The sequence below is a fragment of the Syngnathus typhle genome, linkage group LG10 (genome assembly GCF_033458585.1).
Source record: "Syngnathus typhle isolate RoL2023-S1 ecotype Sweden linkage group LG10, RoL_Styp_1.0, whole genome shotgun sequence".
Classification (NCBI taxonomy): Eukaryota; Metazoa; Chordata; class Actinopteri; order Syngnathiformes; family Syngnathidae; genus Syngnathus; species Syngnathus typhle.
The window spans coordinates 11,332,072-11,351,962 of NC_083747.1; the positions used below are offsets into that span (position 1 = coordinate 11,332,072).

The following is a 19,891-nucleotide window of genomic DNA, read 5'->3' on the forward strand; positions in this document are numbered from 1 at the left end:
GGTTTGAATGTACGATTTATTGTCATGTAAACGTGGACAACCATTTTTAAAAAAGCATAGTACATTTTTAACTGTTCACCATATTATATTTGTGAGGATAAATGACAGATGAACGAGTACGTTTAAGAAATATCGTAGTTTACAGTAGAAGTACCTGATAGCAGTGCTGGTGGCGAGTGATAAAATTGTTGATGACACTTTTCAATTGTATTTATCCCCAGACGGCAAATCCTGGATTATCCCAAATGTGTAACCTAAAGTCATTATAATGAATTTGGCTCTATTTAATGGACAGTAGGACAATTTGAGCTTTCCTGACAGGGAGTGTTGTGCACATTCTCCACGTGTATTGTCACTAAGATTCGTTTTGTGTGTGCGTGCCAGCGCCTCTTTCCAACTTTCCTTGACCCCCGCCCCCCTCAGAAAACCTCCCGACCCATCTCTACTTGCCCGTCTTTGCGTCCAACTGTGGATTACTGCTTTACACATAATCTTCTGTTCAACATCAGAGAGCAGACTTTTGAAAATCTCTATAATCTTTCTCTCTCGGCCCATCTATCTACTGTATATGTTCATCTCGTGCTCAGGTTTGTCTGCAAACGGGTTTCTTATACCAGCATTCAAAATGTAATCTTGACTCTTTCTTTTTTTTTTGCAAGACTGGAACGAATGTCTGATTCTGAGTTTATTCTACAATCCATTTCCTTGAGAGGTTTATTATTGATTTACAATAGTCTCTTATTGGCTGTCACTCGGTTGTGCGGGTGTACCTAATGAAGTGTCTGTTGAATGTGTAACGCGCCTTCCTCCCGTGAGGCACTGAGGAACCCCCCACAGAGAACATCTGTCCCTGCAAGTCGTTTGGCCTCTGTTCCATATGGTCAGACTTGATGTGCAGAGTTCAACAAATGTTTCCTTCACCTTGTCCGTGAGTCTCCCAGCTTTCAGCAAGGGGAGTCCACTCTGTCCACGGGCCCTTCCATCTCTCTCTCGCAGTCCTCACAGCCATCCGTACCGCAGCCTCCCACTAAAACCAGCGTCGGTACGTCCCCGTTTCCCACCACGCTGCCGTTGGGGGCCCAGGCCACGTCGATCATGCCGTCGGGACACTGCAGCAGGCCGCTGACCGAGTAGAAGCCCCCCGCGCCACCGCCACCCCCGCCGCCGCCAGAGACCACTTCCTCGTAGCAGGGGGCCCGGGCGGCCGCTCTGGCCTCCTCCAGACGAAGCCTCTGCTTGCGGCGCAGCTCGATGATGGTCTTGGTGTAGGAGTTGAGCGTGACCACGGCGGCGCCCATGCAGCAGCTGAAGGACACCCAGGCAAGACTACAAGCAGCACATTTGCAAACATAAAGCAGTCTGCGAAACAAAAAAAACAGCCAGGCCTGGTACATCTTAAGGTACATTTGTCAGCAACCTACGCAAAAGACCAGCCGTAGTCCCACGACTGAGGCCTCCAGTCTTTGGGGCCCACGATGACCGTCATCTGGAACACGGTGGTGTACATCATGTGGGCCACCATCCCGAGAAGACCTGCAGTGGGGATGGAACGGTATGAAAAAAAACATTATGTGGAAGAAGATGGTGCCATTGCGACTCAGGAACTATTATACTCAGCAAAAAAATATATATTTTTTTTCCTTCTCACCTGAGAGCACAGTGCACATCGCAGCATAGGCACTGATTTTCAGTGAGTGAATCTCCTTGTGCGAGCACAAGACTTCCAGCCACATGAGCAAGAAGCCCATCCCCAGCAGGCCGATGTACGTGAACTCGGAGATGACCGACAACCAAAGCACACCTGTGGCAACGGCATCGAAGAAGGACGAGTGAAGACTTTGAGGAGTGTCGCTCAGGGAGTAACATCAACCTCACCTTGCGTCTCCCCTGGAGTCAACTCGATGAAGCTTCGGCATTTCTCCCCTGCAAAGAAAACAAGTGGTGATAATAGTTAGTTTAAGGTATGCATTTCTTGAAGATTTGACTCATAAAAGTTATTTCAATAGCTTGTGTGTCGTTACTGTATCTCAACTAATGACATTGTACCAAGTTGCTGCGTCAGCATTTCTCTCGCTGCCACCTCTGCTCACCATCACTGTGTTTCTCGCAGCTTTCCCAAAAGCCGGTGTGAAAATATCTGAAGGCGAACTTGTCCTCGCCCGTCTCCCAAATGTAGTGAACAGCGTTGGCCAGCTGCCTCTGGCGGATCTTGGCCAACTCCTCACGTCTGGCTGGAGACAGTGTGCGGTTGAAAGGGTTTTGGGTCGGGCTCTCTGTGGGATGGCACACAAGTAGGGAGACGCTTACACACATACACATGACACCGTTGGACATTGTGGCCGACTAATGGAAGCAAATGCAGCATCGCTGTAGTCACAGAAACATCAAGCATGCTTGTCCAGAATTTTCCTTCTAATCTCCTGAGACAACCTTCACTTTCTCTGGTCGTGCAAACCTTGTCAATAACCTCAAATTAAAAAAGGATTATTTATGCTAATTAGCTAAATGGTAAAATTATTCTCATTCTATTTGGAGGGATACCATCATTTTTGTCTAGGTTTATTTCATGGGTTAGTTTTGGTTTCAAACTATTTTGTTAAAAAAAAAAAGTCACCTTTACAAAATATAGATATAATGCAATCTGAACACTTAATATTTGTTGGTGCAGCAATGTAGCAGCGTCCAAAACAAATTTCCATCTGGGATAACCTTCTTTCTATCCTGTCCTGTCCTCACCTAAACGCAATCTCATTAGCTCCATAAATCAGGTCTAGAGATGTTCCAATAACTTTAAGCCAACACTGTGCATTGCCCGAAGTACATCCTGTACATTTTTTTTTTTAAGTGTACACAGTGTGATCCTAGTTAATTCCTTTATGTGTGTAATCCTGTTGTGAATTAAGCATATATGGTGGGGAAATAAAAAGCAGATGAAGACAACCGCCTCCCTCTGAGGCTTGTCCACAGATTAAAGTCATCCATAACTAAAAGTGAGCTATGGGTAAAACGAGATTAAAAAAATAAATTACACGAAGGACAATAGGTTTTCGAGAAGCCCGACACTCATCCACATTGATTCGCACCGCAGTGAGTGACACAGTTTCAAAACGTGAGAATTCACATCAAGTATGAAAATCGCGTACCTGTGGTGTAAGGCTCGCTATTGTTCTGCCCGCAGTTCTTCATCTTGACGGGCGACAGGCAGAGAGGCTTGACCACCTTGTGGGTCCCCTCGCACCAGTAGGAGGTGCACAGGGCCAGGATGGAGAGCGCCAGGGCCAGCGAGGTCAAGGTCAGGGAGAGCAGGGAGCGGGAGCGGCGCGACATGCGCTCCGGCATGGCCGAAGGCACCAGGGCGGACGAATGCGGCACAGTGGCCACGGGGAAGGGCAGATGAATGCGGCGCGGCGGCCACGGGGCAGGGCGGACGCCTCTGGTGGGGAGGCGGGTCGGGAGGTGATGAGCCGCCGGCCGTGCAGCAAACGTGACGTAACCGCCCGAGTGATTAAAAGGAAAGGCAGGAGAGGAAGATGCGATCAAGTTGATACATGTGCAGGCAAACAGATGGAGGTAAAAATGCACAAGAGGGGATTTCCACGGTTCACATAAAGAGAGAATAGCTGGAGGAGGGTTTGCCTGGAAAGCTTACTCTTGATTTTTACTGTTACCTAACTAGGCCGCACCATGGACTTCCTCCCCACCTCCTGTTTGAGACTCCCTGGCCCGCTGGTCATTATGGACGCCGACGCTCTACGAGGTCAAGAAAGGAGACACAAAAAGCAAGAGATGATGAAATTATGACTAAAGCGTCCATCCTTATTTCTGTCCGTAATCCCCGTCAATCTGTAATCTGTTGGTGCGATAGGTGTAGGTTGAAACACGACAAACGTCGTTCGAGACGTCATTTTAAGACTTTATGAGAAGTTGTGACATGTTCGTCATTTCTGAGGCTGGATGAAAACCACGGTGACAGTATTTCCAATTTGAACTGTCCCAAAAAATATATGTGGATCGCCAATCTTCAAAAATGAGGCAAACCTGACTTCATAGCCATCAGTTACTTACCAAAGTGGTTATCCGGCGTATGAGTTGCATCAAATTGTAAAACGTCATCCAGTGTTCACCGCTGGCAGTGGAGTAGCCTCGGAGTCTTCGCTCATCTTTGTTCAATCCATGGGCTCCAAGTCAAAAATAACATTTTTCCATCTTCAACAAATGTCTCGAGAAGCCACCTTTTGAGCATTATCGCCAGCGTTCCCTCGTCCTGGATGAGCATCAGTGACTCTCCGCCAGTGAGGCCGCCGCCCCCTCCTGTTAATCCTCCTGGCCAATAGTAAATACGCACAGTCGGTCTTCTTTCTTGGGAATCGGTTGCTCGAACTCAACCGGATTCACGCAATCCCTCTACATCTACCCACTAGTGTACTGATGCACCATTGTGAACTCTTTCACCGGGTGTTCCTTAACCACCTTTACCACTAAAAATATCGACAGTGGATTAAATTGTAAACCACTTGAATGGTAACAAACCTTTTCGCTCCATTTCCTGTTTAAAAACGAAATCCTGCGGTTTTAATCTTTGTTAAAAAGAAACACAAAAATAAATTGGATATTGTTGATCATTTATTTACAATATGTACATGAAATAAATGTGTTAGCGCTGATGTTAAAGGAGCATTTTCACCATCTATTTAGAACACATTTCAGGCATTTTAGTAACATAACTGTACACAAATAGTTAAGTCTGCTTTCAATTGTTTTGATTTGTAGAAAATAATGTTGATAAACTCATATAATCTCTTTTAAAATGGACAAATCAGAGCCAAAATGGAAATCAACCCCAAGCTTGAGATTTACAATAATGCAGAACCAGTTTGCTGTCACTTCCAAAACACTGAAAGAGAAAGAGAAACAAAACAGTTTAGATCTCAACATAGTTGCGATGAACCCATCTGGCGCCCTCTGCTGGCCAAAGCTGTTGACGTTTAATTTACTTGAAACCCCTGCATTTTAGTACTTTAACTAGAAGTGTGTCAATTGACTGAACAGAGAGCTAGTTTATGAAAGCCTACCCAGCGTTCTTTAACTCACACAAATATGACTGCAGTGCTGGTGGATCTAGTCAAGTAACAATGGTCATGAAATTGTTTTTCTTGAGGTACTTACATCAAAGAGGATCCCCACTTCTTGGTCCGGTGAGGGCGCAAATGACTGGTTAACGTAGATGAACTGTGAAGAAATAGTTGTGTCAGAGTTGTAATGAGAAACTGTTTCTGCATGGGAATTTGAGTGGTCACTCACCAGTTGTTCATTGGCATCCATCTTGAGGAAGCGAGCGATAAACTGAGAAAGCGACTGCACCGTCCTGCTCCTTTCCACGGTCCATTTCTTGGTTTTCATAATGGGGGTGTCCCCAACTGCCTTCAGCAGGACATCAACTGCACATTGAAGAAAGACGAGTCTTTTTTTTTTTCTGATCAATATTTGGGGCAGTGGAACGCAGCAACGTACAAATGATTTGTTACAGTACTTTTTTTTTTTATATACATCCCACCTCATAAATTAAATTGCATTAAACTGGTTTTCATTTACAATCTAACGTGGATTTGACAGCTGATGGCAATACTTTTGACATCTATTTAACGTACTCCTTTTGCCAAACGTGTAATCGCTACACGTAACCCTAATGACCAAACCATTGTATTTTAATGAAGATGATATTAAATGTAGGTAAATCAGTATTTATGCATATAAACGTTGCATTAGCTGCTTCCGCAACTGAAAACACGCGTAAACAACCGATACACTCATTGGGCAGATTTCTAAAATGCAACGACCCGATTGGTCCGCTAATCATTACGTCACAAAGCCAGAAGAAGTTGTTTACCCCGGTTTCGATAGTCGTTATGATACGTTAAATTAGTAAAAGTGCATAAAATGCACGTTCTTACTCTTTTTTTTCTCTTCGTTAGTCGTCGAGTCTTCGGGAGGTGAATGTAGCTCCTCTTTCGGGGTCTCTGTTGGTGAATCCGCATTGTCAGACATCTTTAGCGACGACTAGAATTTTAATAAACCTGATGTGATTCGTCTTCCGCTTCCATCTACCATTGGTTAACAAGAACGTCATCCACCAAGACACCTGATTCTATTGGTCGTTATGCTCCAGGCGTGGTTTAAACGAACGTAAAAACACTCTGCAGCCTGCACTTGTAAGCTGTGCCTTTGCTCAGGTTTGTTATTGTTGACCTATCTGTTTATTTCGTTAACCGAATAAGCCCTATGATCCCCATTGAGTTAATTGTGCTTTCTGAATACTTGGATGGAACTTACTCTTTCTTATTAGCATCCGTACGCTTTTAACTCAGGTGGTGGTGTCACACGAGGACAGTTTGACAGTTGGAACTTTAAACAGTGCGCTTCACAGTCAATCATCAACAGTAAGTCACTTTGGCCTTGCAGAGGCAGCCTTGTTATTACTTTGATTGTAGTCATTCTACCAAAACTGTCCCGCGTGAATCCGAGAGCATGCCACAGAGCCAAAACAATCACTGGCTCAACCTTCCACCAGCTTACATGCATGTACATAATGTAATTTTGACAGTGGCAGGCATCGGCAGGCTCTCCACCAAGGATACGGTGCTTCTCCTGTGCGACATGCAAGAGAAGTTCCGACCCAACATCTTCCAATTCACCAACATTGTTAGCAATGCTGCCAGATTGCTCCAGGTTGCAACTTTCGCCTTGGAGTTAAATTAAAAGAAAACTTCCTTCCTCTTCAATCTAAAATTCCCCCTATTCTGATAGGCCAGCCGGATTCTGGGGATCCCTGCTATCCTGACTGAGCAGTATCCGAAAGGTTTGGGCCCCACGGTGCCGGAGCTGGGAGCGGAGGGCCTGACAGCTCACGCAAAAACGTCCTTCACCATGATGATAGAGGAGGTGCAGAAGGAGATGCAGGCTCTGGGGAACCCCAAGCAGGCCATCCTGTGTGGCATCGAGGCGCACGCTTGTATTGCGGTAAACACATTTGCGACCGCTTCAGGAAATCAGTCAAAAGCTCCGTCTGATTCACCTTTGCTCTTTTCGCAGTGTACGGTATTCGATCTACTGGAAAAGGGAACTGAAGTCCACATCGTGTCGGACGCCGTCTCGTCGCGGAGGTAGCCGTTGATACGGCGCCATCCTTCATGTTTCCACAGCTCAATGCGTGTCCGTTTTCTTTTTTTTTTCGTGCAGCCAGACAGACCGCTTGTTCGCTCTGTCCCGCCTGAAGCAGAGCGGCGCCTTCCTCACCACTACCGAGGCCGTCCTACTGCAGCTGGTCCAAGGCGCCAAGCACCCCAACTTTAAGGAGGTACCTCATCATGTGCTTTAGTCACACCATTATGCAAATGAGAATGGATGGAGAGAATGACTGTCCATCTAGCTAGCTAGAGTAGCTAGGCTAGTTATATCTAATTCCTCATTTTCTGTCACCCACCAGATCCAGCAGCTTATGATGCAGCCATCCCCAGACACTGGCCTCCTCGCCTATTTCAGTGCGCTCTAAGAAGAAACCAAAGAACATTTCCCAACAACACATATTTCCAAAGCAATCTACATGCGGAGTCCTTCAATAAAAGGATGTTGCATTATTAATCGGATATGTCTGTTTGTCTGAGTGATTGTTAATAGCAGTAACACGGACAGATATTTGAGACGTTCATTGATTTTTTCTCTCATACGAGTGTGCTCTTTGTCCTCACTAGTTGGATGACTGCGTCTAGTAGTAACTTTTTTTTTTTTCAACTAATGTACGATGAGGAAAACAACATATGTGCACTCAAATGCTAGATGTTTTAAAGACTTTAAATGGCTACCAATGATATGACATAACTACTTCCCATACTGTACAGTAGTCAGACTTGACACGCTCCCTCCTGTTTGTTGGCCCGTAAGCTTGCAAGAGGAGGTGTCCGAAAGCGATGATGTCACCTAGGAGGGCGGGGCAGGTGACGTCATTCATGCACAGGGAGAAAAAGGGAGGGGAAGAAAAAAGGAAGCTCGTTGTGAACAAAGTTTCACGAAAGTTTTTTTTCCGACTGGAACTCTGGAGGGGATTACGATGCTGTAGGGGGAAGATCTGAAGGTGAGCTGGTGGGAGAGTGTGCGGTTAGTGCATTGATTTTGCGCACCACTGGCAGCATGAAATAGTTTTTTTTCTCAAGGCCTCGGCCCTCGAATGGCCGCAAGAAGGTTGCGTGAAGTGTATTGCGATTGGATCCTCCTCTTTGCTAAAGTGAAAGTATGCAACTCAAAAGTCCACTATCTGCGTCATAAAGGAACCCCGCTGATTCGGCTGTAGACTCCCAACATGTCCTCCAACTTGGACTCCAGTCTCACCAGCATCGACTGGCTGCCGCAACTGGGAATCAGCAGCCTGCGTTCGGGTCGCGAACGCGGAGGAGAGAGGAGGAGGGACAGAGGAGATGCGCTGGCTTCCGCGCCCGACCCCTCCCCGGCCAACCCCAAAGGCAAGCCCCCGCACAGCTACGCCACCCTCATCGCCATGGCCATCACGGCCGCGCCGGAGAGGAAGCTGAGCCTGAATGACATCTACACCTGGATCAGTGACGCCTTCCCCTACTACAGTCACACGGGCCGCGGATGGAAGGTAGCCAGCCTCCAATTGACGTGTCAATTAATTCTTTTCCGGCTTTGTAACTTCATTTATAAACCAAGAATAAGAAGATACTAACAAAGATGAACTGTCTTGGATTCATTTGAATAATATTTGCTTTGACTGCTCTAACCGTCACGTAATGTTCTCCTTCACAGAACTCCATTCGACACAATCTGTCCCTCAATAAATGCTTCAGGAAAGTTCCCCGTCCGCACAACGACCCTGGCAAGGTGAATAGTTGTAAAGCTCACCACTGGATCTCACCCAATCAAATATTTTGTTGCTTTGACTTTTCCAGGGATCCTATTGGACAATGGATGGACCTGCGGTGTCCAATCAAGCCAGGGCGTCCAAACGCCCTTTTCCGGACGAGGAACAGAAAAGACTTGACGTGAGTGTTGATTTGTCAAAACCAGTCTACTAAAAAAAAACACTTGTTACATTTAATTGAATCATTCGGTGACACATTTTGAATGTATCAGTTGTGATGAGAGCTACCGTTTTTACTTTACAGGCTCCAGAAGAACTAGAAAGAGGCCCCTCTCTTCATCCAGCTTGCCAAAAAGACATAGCAAGTGAAAAGTCCCTGCAGCAGCCGCTCCGCCCCGCCTCCCTCTCTCCTCCCCCATGCAAGGTAACAAACTTCATCCACTCATTGACGACTATAGACGTCAAAACAAACAACGCTACGACGATCACACTGTTATGACATTATTAAAGGCATAACCAAATTCACATTGTGTTTTTGCAGCAACCTTACACATCATCTGCTGCCACGCCGATCAACGCACCCCCCAGACCCGGCCCGACTCCCCCTATCGTGCCACTTTCCGCTGCTAGCGCCTGCCAGCCATTCCGTGCCCACTCAGGACCGGAACCTGGTCCCTCTTCCTCCTCTTCTCAACCCACTGCCTCGTCTCTCACTTTTTCTTCCCCTTTTCCTCTACCCGTGACCACTCCCTCGTCAGCCGAGTCGGGACACCCCACGGCCGACCCCCCACTGCGATTCACCTTCGACGAGATGAACTTACCTAACTTGTATGCGTCTTTTAAGTCACTCTTCAAGAGTATGAGGGAGAGAGGAGGCTCGCAAGGTAACGTGTGATATCATAGTGCGACTAATCAACATGATCCTGAAAATTCCCATTCAGATGACCAAATATGTTTTTTTTTTTAACCAGCCGATTCTACCGCTGTGTCTCTACCGAGCAACGACATCACCCCGCTTCACACTCCGACTCTCCTGCCCATGTCACCTCACCTTGCACCACTGGCGCCACCACCTGCCCCACCCACTGACACGGTGCACCATTCGCAGCACAGTGAGTCAACAAATACATCCAAATTCACCGGCCACTAAATTCTACAAGTCTCTGAAGGTCTTAAATTGCCGCTTTGTGTTTTTTCTAGCGGTACCAGCTGACTGGTTCACAAGCACGGACTCTCTGAAGGAGAGCTTCCGCATCGCCAGCAACCTGGACTGGGCCAATATCGACCTCTCCAGTCACCCAGGTGAGAATGTCGAGCCACCCCCCCGAATAACACGAGACCGTCCAAGTTAAAATTTTCCTTACTTTGTGTGGTCAGACCTGCTGGAGAGCATGCGCCAAGCGGAGCTGTGCGACTGGGCTTTGGACCCGGCGCTCTTCACATCTCTGTGCGACTCCCTCAACCGCTTCTTTGCCCAGAAAGGCATGCTGACCTCGGGGAGTCACTCCCCGCTGGCTCTGGGCTCGAATCACCCCTCGTTGCCTCAGCCTTGCTCCTACAACATGCCGCCGCCGCATTTCGCTGCCCACACGTCGTCTTTCCACTACGGCCCCGCCAACGGTTCGCCGTTGCTCCGCCGGCCTCTTCACACGCAGGGCCACAACCTTCATCGACCTGCAAGCACAGCTGGTAAGAGCTGGTTATGTCCTCTTGTGGAACTCTTCTTTGCATAGCAGAACATCTTGATGACTTGTGGCAACCCGCTGATCGTTGACGATCAGAGTTGAGCTTGGCTTTGACTTTTTCTTGGCTCTGCCATCTACCTGTCTATCAACACACTGAAAGCCGTCAAATCCCCTTGCATCATCAAGGCTGTTTTTCAAAACTAATCAACACTATCAAAAGTCGACATTTCTGGGTATATTCTCCAGAGCGGCAGTTTTGTTTGCAGCCGCTGGTGATCGTGTTTGTGTGTCTCAGGTGGCGCGCAGCCTCAAGCCACGGCACCGCGACCTCGTCCGTCTTTTAAGAGCAGCAACAGCGAGGAGTTCCAGGACGATTTTGACTGGGATTCCCTACTCGGCTGACATCAGTGAGCAAAAGATAAACAGTGCAATATTTTTGAAGCGCTTCTTGCTACCTTTGTTTTTGCATTGAATTTAAAAATCAAATGGATCAAGGAAAATAAAATATACATTTATTCTTGTCACATTATTGTACTCTGCAGCAGTAAAAATTGCAAGTAGGATAAAGACGTGAAAGTACAGCACAAGCATGAAACCAGCCATGACGCCTGCTTCCTGTTGGCTTTTGTTAAATTTCATTAATAGCTTTCTTTTAACTTGTCAAATGTGAACGTTCACAGGCAAATTCACCCAGTATAAGATTTTTTTTTTCCTTCTTGTCGATATAAAATGTGTAAATTAAAAGACCAGCATGGAGCATGTTGTCAAGTCTCTGTTCATCTCCTCCACTCATTTGTTTTCTCAATGTCTGTCTTTGAACAGAAAAAAGAACACCGCAACGTTTGAGAAACGGGATTGAAATGTTAGACTATCGAAAAAAAAAATGAAATCAGATCGGCAATAAGAACAACTCATTTGAAATTCCGCCAATGCAAAGTAGTAATACAGGTTAGTCTTCCAAAACAAAACAAATGGATGCAAATTAGAACTTGTGAGCGACTCACTAAAAGAAGACAGAACATGAAACGAAAACAAGGGCGGCTTAAAACGTACACACAAAGGCATCGGAAATATTTCAGACTTGCGCAAGTTCTTCATCCGGCACCCTCGCAACATTTTTTTTTCCACACACGGGTCTTGGATCAGTCAGCCGATCGAGCTTCCACAGCAATTAGGAATTAAGGAAAATAAGCATTGGATTTATTTATATATGGCATGATCACATTTGATTTTCCTTGATTGTTCCCAAAAAAGTGGATGAAATAAATTAGGTTTAAATTAATTGAAATGATCTGACCCACATTGTACCTGAAATGTGTTTTTCTTTTCAGTCCATGTGCAGTTTTTGAAAAAAAAAAAAAAAAATTCTTCATGCGCGCTTTTCCTCTCATAGATTCAGTTTGTCGAGGAAGAGTTTCTTTCACCTTTTGTTTTGTTATTTGTCCTTGGCTGCTTTTTTTTCTCTCTCTCTCTCGGCGCGCAAATGTTAGAGATGAGCTTCACACAGATCATAAAGACGACTAAATAAATAGATCTCTCTTTCCCCCCGGACCCCCATAATAACCCCTCTTGAAATGAACGTGGCGTAATAAACGAGTGTGAAATGCATTTTGGACAGAAATGTGATTTTCTTTTCGGTATAGCCGAGTGGAAATTTGCGCGTGTTGAATAAAAAGGGAGCAGCAGGTTACGACGGAGGAGGTTCCAGCGAGCGAGCGCCGACACGTCCTCAAAGAAGAAACGGATTGGTGCTGGCTCCCGTTGTCCCGGCTCCCCCCGCCGCACCCCCCGCGCCCATCATTTCTCCTGCTCTGCCGGGCCCGCCCAAAATCAGCTGAGGGGGCGCGACCCCTCCTGGGCCTATCATGCCGGAAGTGGGTGGCGCCATTGGGGACAGCCCGCCGTAGCCCATGGGGCCGGCCTGCATCACACCTAGGCCCATGCCTGGGGCACCCATGAGGCCCATGGCGGGGACCTGCATGCCCAGCAAGGGGTTGGGAGGCACAGGGCTGGCGCGAAGACAACTAAGGCCCAGCGACGAGGGCTGAGGAGAGATAGAGCTCATGGGCGGAGCCACGCCGAAAGGGTTGGACGAGGTCGGGGTGGGGGAGACGCCGCGGCTGGAGATGGTGCTGCCTGGGGTCACGGCCATGCCGGGTACCGGGGAGGAGCCTGAGGGGGGAAAAGGGGCCACACTGTGATAAATAGGAGGCACCGTGACCCAATTTCAACTGTCTGTGGAATCACGGAACCAGAAAGCTCTGTGTATACATTATGGACACAAACCATCGAGCTATCAGGAATGAGCTCACCTGTGTTCTGGAGGAAGGGGTTGTGCGCCGACGACGAGGAGATGGAAGGAGGCGGCGGCTGTTTGGGCTTGGGTTTGGACGATACCAGCGAGTCGAGATCAACCAGAGATGCGTTGGGCCCGAGGAAGGACTCGGGAGTCTTGCGCACAGGAAGGGAAGAGCCGAGGGCCGTGAGGTCAAAAGGTTCGGGCGAGCCGGTGCTGTTGCAGCCTGTGGCCGGGGACCCTCGTCGCTCAGGGTCTCCTGAGAAATGAAAAGCGCAAAGTCGGCCACTGGACAAAGACAGGAAGTCTAACCACGTCTACTTGAAGGGGATGAAATGTTGGACAAAGACAACAGTACACTGTGCGTGTGTGTACAGTCATTCCCGCAAGTGACTCATGGACGTGAATGTACCTGTGCCGTTAGTGTGTTTGGCGGAGTCACTCCAGATGTCGGAGGTGATTGGGTCAGAGGCAGGGACAGGCACGTCCTTCGCCCAGGGGTCTACCGGCCCCCCTGAGGAGGAAGTGCTGGGTGGCACTGAGGGGCCCCAGGGGTCGACACTGGGGGGTGTCACGGCTACAGGGGGAGGGGGTGTTGGATGCAGGAGTGGAAGGGGAGGGTTAACAACACCTTACAGGTACAAATTAGGGCCGGGCAATTCAACAATCCCGAAAAATGATATATGTGTTAATATTAGTAATTGATTGGAAAAATCAATATGACAATTGATTAAAAAAAATTGGTTTGTCAGAGCCCTAATTTTCATTTGTGATTTTATTTTGCTATGAGAAAATTCACCCAAAAAATTAAAGACCTTTTTTTTTTTTTAATTTAGCTAACTTTAAGATCAATCGCCCAGCCCTGCTAGAAATTCACAGTCAGGATGAAGCAGGAAGTTTATTTCCGAAACAGAGACTCTGGTGTAACACACTGGTGGCCAGCCATTTTGTTTACTCTCCTTTTTGCGGCCTCACCCATGCAAACATGAGAGCACTCTGCTTGGGAAACGACCAGTCAAACCCAAATCGAAACAAAACGATTTGCATCCTGCTTTCGACACATAGGGAGGATGAATTTCACAAGCATGCTTTCCACCACATGAAGCAGAAAGCATGTGAGTGAATGACAAGAAATGGAAAAAAAGGTAACATGGACACTGCGTGGCGAAAACACGGGCAGGCAGGGCGAGCTCTTATTGTTGCCTACCTGAGCTTGCCCAGGGGTCCGCGTTGTGAACGCTGTTGGACGTCTCTCCCCAGGGGTCCGGAGGAGGGGCTATAGTTGGCGGCGGCCCTCCGACCCAGGGGTCGGAGCCGGTTGGGGAAGCGGGCGAGGCGATCCCCCACGGGTCTGTGGCGGTCGCGCCCCATGGGCCCGAAGTGGTGATGGGAAGGCTTGGCGGAGGGGAGGGGCCGGCTGAACCCACGGTGGGGGCGGGAGCGGCGGCGGCAGTTGCCCCCCAGGGGTCCACGGCGCTCAGCTCCAGGAGAGAGTTCTGTCCAGCACAGAACATTCACCAATGTCATCGGTTATGTTACCACTTGGCAGAAATTATGCAAAGTTGAATTTACGTTTGGCAAATGCAGCGCACACACATGCGCACGCACACACGCACCTCTTCTGGCTTAGCTTTCTCCCTCTTGCTTTCCTCGATGGCCATCTGCAGTCGCAAGTCGTCGCCTCTACGAAGTCGCTCTTCCTGCCAGTCACACACACACAAACACAGTGACATGAGCAAAGTTTGACGCGCAATGAGGTCGGCAATAAGATTGGAATGAATAAAAATTAATCTGGACACATGAGATTCTTTTTTAAGACCATGACAATCTGTTTGAAAGACCAAGTAGGACATGCTGACCAAACTATCTGCCAGTTTCAAGTCTTATGTGAGCTGCACTTTGCCACTTTTCTGTTTAGGAGGAAACAGCCACCGGAGCTAACCAAACAAAAAGACTGGCCGACTGAATGACATTTTATCGAAGAGCTGAGAAACAAACACTTGACTGTGTGTGATGTTAAGCGCTCGGAAAGAAACCCAGGAGAAGAACACGAGTGAGATGTCAGTAGGAGGGATTTCAATTCCAGCCCAAAGTTCAGTGCATGAGGAAAGAAGAATCAATATTTGCACACTCCACCATTCAGGGTTAAATCGAACATATTTGGCATGCGAATTCCACAAACGTGATTGGTTCGGTTGAAATAATCCGATACATGATAAGATACAAATTACACATTTTCTTGTGCTTGTTCCTTTTTAAATTATAATCTAGGCCATTTCCTCCTTTGGTGTGGTTTATTTGGTTGAGTGTTGAGTCAGGACAGTAATGAACTTTGGTCAGGGCTCAAATGAATCGTTTCGATCAAACTGCGGCAATTGGCAAATGAACGATCGGTGTCGAGGGTGTACACGGCCTCTTCAGTTTAACATTCTATGAGACTTATTCCTATTTTTTAATTTAATTGTGTCAAAGGAAACCAAACCAGGGAGGAAATGGACAAAAGCAAGGCGGATCACAAAAAGCAAACTACAGGTGCAAAAGCACCGCTAACAATTTGTTTGAATTTAGTATGAAAAGGAAGCGTGCCAAATATTGTCATTTTGATTGGACAACGCTGTGAATTCCAGAGGAGAGAAAGGCAAAATAGCGGATGGCCGGTGGGCGGGCCGGCCGGCCGTGCCTGTCGACTGGCCCTAACCTCTTGAAGCATCTCTTTGCTGAGTGTCAGTGCATAGTGCATCTCGGCGTCCTCCAGAGGGTCCTTGCTAGTCTGGGGGAGGTCAGGGGTTACATCATGAGAGCAAAGCTACACGCGAGTGAATCTTCATCGCATACGCTTGCCGGTGTAGTGTGAAACTGCCGACTCAGACAAAAAATGTGTTTCTTTTCGCCCACTCGACTGCTTTGCGTTACCTGCTCAGCTTCTTCTTTACTCATGGCCAAAGCCAGCTGGAGCTGGAGGTCCTCCTCTCCGGAGCTCTGCGGCCACGCCTGCTCAGGGTCTGCCCCGCCTGAGTGGGAGCCCAGCGACAGGCTGCCCCCCAGGTTGGGTGCAGATGGTGCCGAAGAAGCTGGAAGGCAACGTGGCGAGACGGTGAATGTGCTGGGGGAGGCCACCAAACAAAAGAGTCTCACCGCTGGAGGTCTGTGCCATCTTCTCTTTGGTTTTGAGGGCGTGGATCCTCTCCTCTCTTAGTCGCTCTTCATCTTTCAGCAGGATCACCAGCTGTTTGGCTTTCTCGCGCACATTCACGCCCTACAAAATTCACGACAAAGACCTCAAAGTACCGCTGTAAAGAAAGTAAATCACTTGCATCGCAGTACTGAGTTAGTGTAAGCAATTGTAAAGCTGTCATAAAGTGTCCCATAAAGTGTTACTTTATACCCGGCTTTGTGCGCTCCAACGCTTTGGACTCGAGAACGATTTGGGCACAACTTTGGAACGAATCAATTTGCATTTCACCATCCAAACACCTCGGCGTGTTTGCATACCTGATCTTTGCCATCCCTGTCGATGTACTGGAAATCCTTCAGGGTCTGCACTGCGTAAATGTTCTCTCGGCACTGCTGGGCGACCCGCTCGGAACCCGTCTTGATCAGATATTCCATGAGAGTCATGGCCTGGCACACATGAACACGATAGCTTACAAAAATACAAAAAAACAAATAAAACTACTGCCATTCCAAACACATTTGTGTGTGATTACAAATTGCGGCCAATTAGGGACAGTTAGGTAAACATCTAGGGACCATAAAAATAAATAAAACTAACGTTATGAAATCCAATGCATAATTTAAAATAAAATCCACATCCTCCCACAAACAAGGCTCAAGTCTGCAAGTCAGTCATACCCACCTTGTACACGTGCCTCCAGTTCTTGCCGTGGTCGTTGAGGCGCTTCCACACCATGCTCATGATTTCCGAGAAGGCCACGACACTGTACGTCAGATCGGCGATCTCGGACATCAGAGAGCTGCTGGGGCCCCACGGGTCATTGGACGTCGCTTCCCGAACCTAAATGAGGGACAGACGGCCATCGTGTAACAATTTGTGACACCTTAACGTAATTATGCTCGACTATGCAGATGTGGGTGTTTCGACAGAGACAAAAATAAAAGAATAAAAAAGGCAGTGCAAGTAGCTGCCATATAAGGCACAACATATAACCTTGATTTCAGCCTCGGAATAGTTGTGGACAATGTTCTTCACTTGCCGCCGTAGCGATGAGGTCGACATGGCAACCGGCGGGCCGTCGAGCCGCGTAGGGATCTGAAGAGGAGTTGGGTGGGGGGAATTGAGACGTTCTCACACGGATATTTTTGTAATCAAGGGTTAGGGTTGTCAATGCTATGGCAAAATGAGACAAAACCTCACAATTCCTCAATTTGATCTGTCAAAAGAGTTGGTGGAAACCTTGCATTAGCTCTTGTAGTAATAAAAGGAGCATATGTCAGTGTCCTGCACACCTGTTACTCAAGAATAATGCAGAATCGGGCTTCTCCTCTTGCTACGCTCGCTGGACTTTGAGTCTAGGATGCCGCTCATTCACGGCCGTGTCCTTTTTCTTTCCGGGGCAACATCGGATAGCAAAAATCACAGCCGGCGGGAGATGAGAACTGCGGAGTGAGAGAAGACAAACAAAGGCAGCTAAATGACATGCTCACTTGCTGTTGACTGTCTGCTAAGTCACCCACACGCGCGCTGGCAGAGCAGCAGATTCCGAAGCGCTTGTGATAAAATGAGGACAGAGCAGATATTCAGTTGGAAAATCACATGATAGGAAATTAACAAATAACTCATGGGCACAGAGAATGGATTTTTTCTTCTTGGGTGAGCCGACAGACTTACTGATCTAGAATTCACAATTAGAAACGGTTGGTTCTGGGGGTTTTTTTTGTCCAGTTTTGTTGCCTACTTCAAGTACTTCACTCTGCCTTCAAAGTAACCCAGCAAGGAAGCGCTCACGCCCACGGGTGATCGTTCTCAACGGCTCCAGCAGAACTTCTCGGATATTATTACGGGGAGCGTTTTAGCACAGCCTGACCTCGAAACTACTGAAACAACCGTATGTTTATTCAGACTACTTCTTAAAATAATCACTTACTGTGTGCATCGGCAAACTCAGACAAAATATATTTAAAAGGATATCGAAGCACACGCACTTACCGACAGGTCAATTCGTTTGCATAACAAACCGGGAAATTAGCCACTGCGGAGTTTCAAAGTTCAAACAAGCCAGTGGGTACGGGCGTAGACATAACTTTTGAAGCTTGGCCTTCCCTCTGAACGTATACAATCAGTCCATCCAAAAAGTCTCTTACAATTCTTAAAAAGAAAATGATGCTTCACGTACCCTATGGATGAAATAGTACTATTGACTAGAGCCCTAAAAATTACTTTGGACCCCATCAGCCGACAGTCCAAAATCTTAGTATGGTTTATTCAGGTCTAAGTGAATGATCTAACCGGACTCAGCATTTGACAGAATGTAATTCTGGGGAAATATTGTTAATAAAATATTGCTGTTATTTCTAGGGCTGTGTGTTTCAGGTCTACATATATAATACAATATATGACGAGTTTGGTTGGTGACTTTCTCATTGTCGAAAAATATCTTCTAAGTTAGGGTTTTATAAATAGAATTGACTCGTTTGAAGTGAATTTACCAACGCTTCAGATCAACAGCTGGTAGCAACACACAGGTGACGTCATGACAAGTGAACACAAAGGTCACCGTGGAATCGAGAGCCTTTATTGTCATCGTTTGGTGCAAGTCCAACACGGTGTTCTGATTAACGAGCATCAAATTGACATTAGAAAAGTCTGCACCCGGCAAAGCAGTCTACCTGACACGCCTACCAACTTAGCACTTGCCGTGCTAACTTAGCCTTACAAAAAAGGACACTTCCTACAAACACTCTCTAATAAAATGGCTTGAAAACATTTAAATGTTTTACAAAGTACCCAAATGAGCGGTTAATGAGCTAAAAATAACATACTTCATTTGTCATATGCTCGTGCTATGCAATGCTAAGCGCCGTCCCGTGCGCTTGTACCTGAGCTAAAGAAGCACTTTGCCCCCAAGCTTTCACTTGAATGTGGCTAAAGTAGAAATTAGCCACACGACGGCTTAGCTATCCACCAACAAGCTAAGACTCATATCTAAGCATGCGATTCAGCCCCCATGTTAACCATTAACCACATCGGGCGTCAAATTGAGTGTTATGTTACCTACCGGTGAGTGGTCAAAGGTATCACTCACTTGCAGCTTGCGGCTAGGAGAGATTAGCTAGCTAGCAAGCTAGCCGATGCTAGTTGGCCAGTAGGACTGCGAAACGGCGCGGGCATGTCCGGCATGAGGAGTGCGGCCGAGTGTGACGCGGTCACACGAAAAACCAAAACGTGGGCCACATTGGTGACGAGACGGCGCGAGGAGGAAGATTCGAATTGGAGCGTGGGGAGGGGACTGACCCCGGGCTAGCCTGCACGTAGCAGCAAGGAGGAGATGGCCGAGTTTCCGCTTCCGCTAAGCGACTACGGCCAGACCGCACCCCCTCGCCACCTTTGTTTTCCTCACGCGCGCGCACGCACGCGCACGCGCACGCACAGCAAAGTCGGAAAGTACTGTGCCGTGTCACTTTGAATCCGTTACAAAAATGTCAATAAAATAGAAGAATGTCAAGATAGCTTGATAAAACTCGATGAAAACAACTCTTCCATCCATCTATCCATCTATCCATCTATCCATCTATCCATCTATCCATCTATCCATCTATCTATCTATCTATCTATCTATCTATCTATCTATCTATCTATCTATCTATCTATCTATCTATCTATCTATCTATCTATCTATCTATCTATCTATCTATCTATCTATCTATCTATCTATCTATCTATCTATCTATCTATCTATCTATCTATCTATCTATCTATCTATCTATCTATCTATCTATCTATCTATCTATCTATCTATCTATCTATCTATCTATCTATCTATCTATCTATCTATCTATCTATCTATCTATCCATCCATC

At 47.0% G+C, this 19,891-nt stretch overlaps 5 protein-coding genes across 10 annotated transcripts; 2 read left to right on the top strand and 3 right to left on the bottom strand.

Annotated features, from left to right (window-relative positions):
* Nucleotides 1-2: 2 nt before the first annotated feature.
* Nucleotides 3-4,399, bottom strand: LOC133161482 (germ cell-specific gene 1-like protein). 2 transcript variants are annotated; one of them, XM_061290028.1, is made up of 8 exons: nucleotides 4,066-4,399; nucleotides 3,669-3,750; nucleotides 3,144-3,433; nucleotides 2,091-2,273; nucleotides 1,876-1,923; nucleotides 1,649-1,801; nucleotides 1,422-1,533; nucleotides 3-1,326 (listed from the first exon to the last, which is right to left on the bottom strand). In XM_061290028.1, exons 3-8 carry the CDS (start codon nucleotides 3,337-3,339, stop codon nucleotides 945-947), a joined length of 1,074 nt encoding a protein of 357 aa, XP_061146012.1. In that variant the 5' UTR covers nucleotides 3,340-3,433; nucleotides 3,669-3,750; nucleotides 4,066-4,399; the 3' UTR covers nucleotides 3-944. The 2 variants fall into 2 exon arrangements, with proteins under 2 accessions (XP_061146012.1, XP_061146011.1); XM_061290027.1 differs by having other exon boundaries at nucleotides 3,144-3,750.
* A 211-nt stretch (nucleotides 4,400-4,610) lies between these two features.
* Nucleotides 4,611-6,093, bottom strand: atg12 (ATG12 autophagy related 12 homolog (S. cerevisiae)). Its single transcript, XM_061290122.1, has 4 exons — nucleotides 5,952-6,093; nucleotides 5,302-5,438; nucleotides 5,167-5,229; nucleotides 4,611-4,894 (listed from the first exon to the last, which is right to left on the bottom strand). Exons 1-4 carry the CDS (start codon nucleotides 6,043-6,045, stop codon nucleotides 4,835-4,837), a joined length of 354 nt encoding a protein of 117 aa, XP_061146106.1. The 5' UTR covers nucleotides 6,046-6,093; the 3' UTR covers nucleotides 4,611-4,834.
* isoc2 (isochorismatase domain containing 2) lies at nucleotides 6,091-7,643 on the top strand. Of its 2 annotated transcripts, XM_061290089.1 has the most exons (7): nucleotides 6,091-6,230; nucleotides 6,366-6,437; nucleotides 6,602-6,726; nucleotides 6,805-7,017; nucleotides 7,090-7,160; nucleotides 7,237-7,354; nucleotides 7,484-7,643. In XM_061290089.1, coding segments are annotated over exons 2-7 (594 nt in total). In that variant the 5' UTR covers nucleotides 6,091-6,230; nucleotides 6,366-6,436; the 3' UTR covers nucleotides 7,550-7,643. The 2 variants fall into 2 exon arrangements, with proteins under 2 accessions (XP_061146073.1, XP_061146072.1); XM_061290088.1 differs by having other exon boundaries at nucleotides 6,805-7,160.
* Nucleotides 7,644-7,986: 343 nt separating this feature from the next.
* On the top strand, nucleotides 7,987-11,529 carry foxj2 (forkhead box J2). Its single transcript, XM_061289980.1, has 9 exons — nucleotides 7,987-8,653; nucleotides 8,818-8,892; nucleotides 8,961-9,053; nucleotides 9,177-9,296; nucleotides 9,414-9,756; nucleotides 9,844-9,984; nucleotides 10,073-10,174; nucleotides 10,250-10,561; nucleotides 10,853-11,529. The coding sequence occupies exons 1-9, from the start codon at nucleotides 8,354-8,356 to the stop codon at nucleotides 10,957-10,959; spliced, it is 1,593 nt and encodes a 530-aa protein (XP_061145964.1). The 5' UTR covers nucleotides 7,987-8,353; the 3' UTR covers nucleotides 10,960-11,529.
* On the bottom strand, nucleotides 11,048-19,383 carry epn1a (epsin 1a). Of its 4 annotated transcripts, none has more exons than XM_061289953.1 (13): nucleotides 19,117-19,383; nucleotides 17,321-17,470; nucleotides 17,022-17,123; nucleotides 16,710-16,868; nucleotides 16,346-16,474; nucleotides 15,989-16,109; nucleotides 15,767-15,924; nucleotides 15,552-15,623; nucleotides 14,470-14,553; nucleotides 14,061-14,349; nucleotides 13,266-13,430; nucleotides 12,870-13,112; nucleotides 11,048-12,729 (listed from the first exon to the last, which is right to left on the bottom strand). In XM_061289953.1, the coding sequence occupies exons 3-13, from the start codon at nucleotides 17,088-17,090 to the stop codon at nucleotides 12,287-12,289; spliced, it is 1,932 nt and encodes a 643-aa protein (XP_061145937.1). In that variant the 5' UTR covers nucleotides 17,091-17,123; nucleotides 17,321-17,470; nucleotides 19,117-19,383; the 3' UTR covers nucleotides 11,048-12,286. The 4 variants fall into 4 exon arrangements, with proteins under 4 accessions (XP_061145937.1, XP_061145936.1, XP_061145938.1 ...); XM_061289952.1 differs by having other exon boundaries at nucleotides 19,090-19,383; XM_061289954.1 differs by having other exon boundaries at nucleotides 17,022-17,244; nucleotides 19,090-19,383.
* Nucleotides 19,384-19,891: the final 508 nt, after the last annotated feature.